Consider the following 5,000-nt stretch of genomic DNA (forward strand, 5'->3'; position numbering starts at 1 on the left):
GCGTTTCGTTCTTTTGAGCGGCTAGCCATGTTAACTCGCGTGAAACGCGGAATCAGCTGCAAATCAGCAACGTATGTAAGTCGCCTACGAGGGCCTCGTTTCCACGTAATCACTTTCTGTTAACTTTCTTACACAAATTGTCAGCGGGTAACTGACGTGACTCTTTGTCGCTTTCAATACTGCCAGTCAGCTCGTAGTTCAGCGGCGTGTTGAGTCTCTTCCCTGTTGGGGGTTAAAGTACAATGTCACAACCCAGTGTGCAGCTCAGAAACTAGGCCAGCATTGCAACAGGAGCTGGAAATGCGACAGTTTTCGGGCCACCATATCTCGAGGCTAGGGAACAAGAACCACCCTTCGTTCCGCGGACTTGTTCGCCATCGCTTCTCGGCCTTTTGGCTAAGATCAAGTGCAGTATCTGATTGGCGCTTTTTCAATCGATAAGTTTTCGGAAGCGATTTTACCCAAATTTGGTGCGCCCCACGTGGTGCGTGCGATATATAACACGATGTCTGCTTCAGTTACGCCCACTGATGTACAAAATGGCGTAGATTGCGAGGAAAGTGAAAATACGAGTGTAAATTCTTCTGGCCCTCGGGCCACTGGCTCTTACGCGGAGGCGACCCGCGGTGAACGCAGAGAAGATGATGGTCAACTTGTGGATCCTGAAAACAACATCCCAGAGCGCCCACTGACCGCCTTTTTTCGTCCCCGAAGTTTTCTGCCCGCCGAAGATGTGTTTTCTGCTTTGTCCGAGGCTGGTATTGATGGCTCTAATATTTCATGTATACAGCGACAGTCTTCCGGCGACATTCTTCTCACCTTCCGCCAAAAAAGCTTTAAAGATGATTTTCTGAAGAAGAGTTTTCTTAGTGTCCGTGGTTCTCCGTTTGCCCTCCAAGATGTTGACCGACCGCTCACGTATTTACAAGTTTTCGACGCGCCGCACGAAATGCCGGACACCGCGATTATTAGCCGTCTCTCCAAGTATTGTGATGTGATTTCCCACCGTCGTGGTATGTTTCGTTTCGAAGGCTGGGAGAATGTACAGGATGGCGTCCGTCATTACCGTGTCCAGATCAAACAACCCATCCCGAGTTTCATGCGCTTCGGCAAGGCCCTTGTCCACTTTCGCTACGAAGGTCAACCGCGTACGTGCCGTCATTGCCACCAGACCGGCCACATTGCCAAAACCTGTCACACTGTCATCTGTTATAACTGCGAGCAGACCGGCCATCTCGCCAACGATTGCCCGGAACCTCTCCTGTGTAACATTTGTAGGTCCGACGAACACAAAGCCAAGGATTGCCCTTTCTCCTGGTCCCGTGCCGTACCCTCTGACAACGAAAATCGCGAAACGCCCGATGATGATACGCCCGATGATGATGCGCCTCCGCCTAGTGATTTTTCTGTGGTTACCGACGAAGCAACTCTCGATCCAACTGGTCCTGACGATCCGATGGAAGACGACCCAGCTGAACCATCTGACGAGGAATTTTTATCGCCCCGTGAAGACGAAGCCGACGGCGACGCAGATGACGAAACCGAACACACCCCGCGCTTGTTTTCTAACACGCAGAGCAGCTCATCTGGCTCCACGTCTAATCGGCGAACCCCGGCAAAAATTTCTGGCCCTACCGCACCTCTAAGGAAACCCACACAACCCGTTAAAGTCACTGGCTCGAACTCTATGAACTCTGAACATTCTGAACAATCCTCCCCACCGACCGAAGAACCTGGCATCAAACGTGGTAATTCGCCGCTCGCCCAACGAACGGCGAAGCATAAGAAACGCAAGTAAATTAGTCTTATAGTTAATTTTGTTATGCCTTAGTTTTGTTTGTGTTTTCTGTCTGAAGAATCTCTTTCCAATGTTTAACATTCACAGCTACAATTTCTAGTCTTAATATCCGTGGCTTCGGCGACGACGCCAAGCAGAAATGTGTTTTTGATTTCGCAAAACAGTCTAACTCGCAATTTATTTTTGTGCAAGAAACCTTGGTTTCTAAGCCGGAGGCGATTAATTCTCTCCGCGCTAAATGGACCGGTCCGAGTTTTTGGTCCCCCGCTTCGGGTAAACAGGGCGGGGTCGCAATTTTAGTTTCGGAAAATTCTCCTTTTGAGATTTTGCAGTGGCGAAGAGATTCTTCCGGTAGAATAGTGAGTGTTTTAGCCGCTCTCGGCGAACACAAATTTAATTTAGTTAATATTTACGCGCCCACAAATGTTACTGATCGCAAAGGCTTTTATGATACCTTACATGAATATTTTTTTCCGAACTCTCTTAAGATCATTGGAGGTGATTTTAATTGCATTGAAAGTGAATTTGATAAGCTCGGGGGGAATTTAACACTCGCTACGGAATTGAAAGAATTGCGCACAGTACATCGCTTAACCGATATCTGGCGCAAAAAGCATGGGCGTCAGACCCAGTGTAGCTGGTTTAATGCCGATAAATCTATCGGGTCTCGGCTCGATAAATTTTTCATAGCGGACGATTTAGTGGCAAAAACTGTCAAATGTGAAATTCTTCCTTGCGTGTTTTCCGACCACGACTCGGTTGTTTTGCAGCTCAATTTGATTGACATTTTTAGGCGTGGCCCTGGCCTTTGGAGGCTAAATTTAGATTTGCTTGAAGATGAAAATTTTTGCGATATGATTTCCAAACTTGTTGAAAATCACGTCTTGTATCAGAAAGCCTTTCCGAATATTCATGACTGGTGGGATTTTTTAAAAGAGTCTATAAAACTTGCGTCTCAGAATTTTAGTAAGACCAAACTTCGGAATTTGAATCGAAATCGGGTTTGCATAACTAATTTGTTGATTGAAGCAAAACGCGCGTTGTCAGGTGGTGATGACTCGGTTAAGGACACGATCGATCGGTTAGAAAGTCAGCTTCGAGCTATTAATCTGTCCCAACAGAAATCTGGCCAAGTGCGAAGTCGAGCTCAATGGATTGAAGAAGGGGAAAAACCCACTAGTTTTTTCTTTAAACTTGAATCTGAGCGCGCTCAGAAAAACAAGATCGACTCTATTTTTAACGCGGCAGGCATTGAAGTGGCTTCCCAGCCCGAAATAGAACAAGCGCATGTTGATTTTTACCGAACTTTATATTCCGCCGAACCGACGGATGATACTATTCAAGCAGACCTTTTGGCTAAAATCGACTGTTTTCTACCTGAATTAAATTCTTTATCGTGTGACGGTCAATTACTTGAGACCGAAATCGGTGATGCGATGCGTGGACTCTCAACTGGTAAAACTCCCGGCTCGGACGGGTTGCCGAAAGAATTTTACGCGAAATTTTGGGATCTCTTGTGCCCTCACCTCTTAGCTGTTTACGATCATAGTTTCGCTACAGGCTCTTTTAGTAGTTCTATGCAGGAAAGTGCTACTCGGCTAATTTTTAAAAAAGGCGAACGTAAGAATCTCAAGAATTGGCGGCCCATTTCGCTTCTCAATGTTGATTACAAAATCTGTTCTAAAGCGCTTGCTAATCGTTTGTCTAAAGTGTTATCTTCTATAATCCAAAATGACCAAACCTGTTCAGTTCCCGGTCGAACTATCTTCGGTAATTTATCCCTGTTACGCGACACGCTCGATTATGTAAACATCACGAACGAAACTGGTATTTTATTGAGTTTAGATCAGGAAAAAGCCTTCGACCGCGTCGATCGCACTTTCTTGATGAAAGTTTTAGAAACCTTCGGATTTGGCCAGAACTTTCGTCGATGGATTTCTGTTTTATACAATAACGCTTCCATGCGAGTTCTTGTTAATGGCTTTCTTACCGATCGAATTTTTCTCGAGCGCGGTGTGCGACAGGGGGATTCCCTGTCCCCGCTTTTATATATTTTATGCGCTGAAGTTTTAGCGGCTAATATTAGACATGATAGTACCATAAAGGGTTTTCTTTTACCAGGAGCGTCAGGACAACACTTTAAGATCGGTCAATATGCTGACGATTCCACCTGTCTAGTTAAAGATTTATTCTCTCTCGATCGTTTGTTTACATTGCTTCGCAAGTACGAAGCGGGCACCGGAGCAAAATTAAATGTTTCTAAGACCGAAGCTATGTGGTTAGGCGCTTGGCGCTCCAAGCCAGAGGCCCCTTATGGGCTCACTTGGGTGTCCAAGATGAAAATACTGGGTGTCTGGTTTAACAATGGTACAGTGAACACTGAACCCGACAATTGGCTGCCTCGGCTTTCCAAACTTGAGGCCAATTTGAACCTCTGGAAGTCTCGTGCGCTGTCCTTAGTTGGCAAAGTTCTGATCATTAATATTCTCGGTGCTAGTAAATTTTGGTTTCTCTCCAAAGTTCTCCCCACCCCCGAGTGGGTTGTTTCACGGTTTAATAAATTGATTTTCTCCTTTCTATGGGGCTCTAAAATAGAAACTATCGCTCGAAAAACCCTCTCTATTCCGCTTTCACAGGGGGGTCTCGGTCTCATAGATTTTGTTTCTAAAAGTCAAGCGCTCAAACTGTCGCTGATTTCCACGCTCATTGATAATCCAGACACCAAGGCCTTCTTTTTACTTAAGTACTTTTTAGGATCACAGTTAGCACGCCTGAGGGAGGGGTGGTCCCACTTACGGGATAACTCCTCCCCCAGTGCATTGACTCCCACGTCTTATTACCAGGTCTGTCTTAAGAACTTGACGGCCTTGCTAAATACCGGGAGCTACAACACCGGTTTTGTTTTTAGTTCTAAAGCGTGTTATCAAGTATTTTTAAAGGAAGCAGTATCCGCGCCCACCCTTCCGTATAGGTGGGCCCCATATCTTAATTTCCATTTGGACCTGCCTACGCACTGGCCCCTCGTTCGTGAAGGCCGGTGTGAGAATTTTAAGAACGATTTGGCCTGGTTGATTACTCTACGCGGAGTTAAAGTACGAGATTCCTTACACACTTGGGGCTATATCAATTCTAACCGATGCGCGGTGTGTACCAGGAAAGAAACAATAGATCACTGCTTCCTTAACTGTAGTAGAGCTAAGGG

At 45.9% G+C, this 5,000-nt stretch overlaps 1 protein-coding gene and 1 pseudogene across 1 annotated transcript in view; both read left to right on the top strand.

Moving 5' to 3' along the window:
* The first annotated feature begins 376 nt into the window (after window positions 1-376).
* On the top strand, window positions 377-466 carry LOC146486830 (U2 spliceosomal RNA; annotated as a pseudogene).
* A 39-nt stretch (window positions 467-505) lies between these two features.
* Window positions 506-5,000, top strand: part of LOC146486831 (uncharacterized) — a 5,157-nt gene continuing 662 nt past the window's right edge. The window contains exon 1 of the mRNA XM_085089636.1: window positions 506-5,000. This exon is cut by the window's right edge and continues 662 nt beyond it. Coding sequence (XP_084945762.1) covers window positions 506-1,798 — 1,293 coding nt within the window. The 3' untranslated portion in view covers window positions 1,799-5,000.

This window comes from Pavona decussata, unplaced genomic scaffold (assembly GCF_977016875.1).
Source record: "Pavona decussata unplaced genomic scaffold, jaPavDecu1.1 SCAFFOLD_19, whole genome shotgun sequence".
NCBI classification, from domain to species: domain Eukaryota; kingdom Metazoa; phylum Cnidaria; class Anthozoa; order Scleractinia; family Agariciidae; genus Pavona; species Pavona decussata.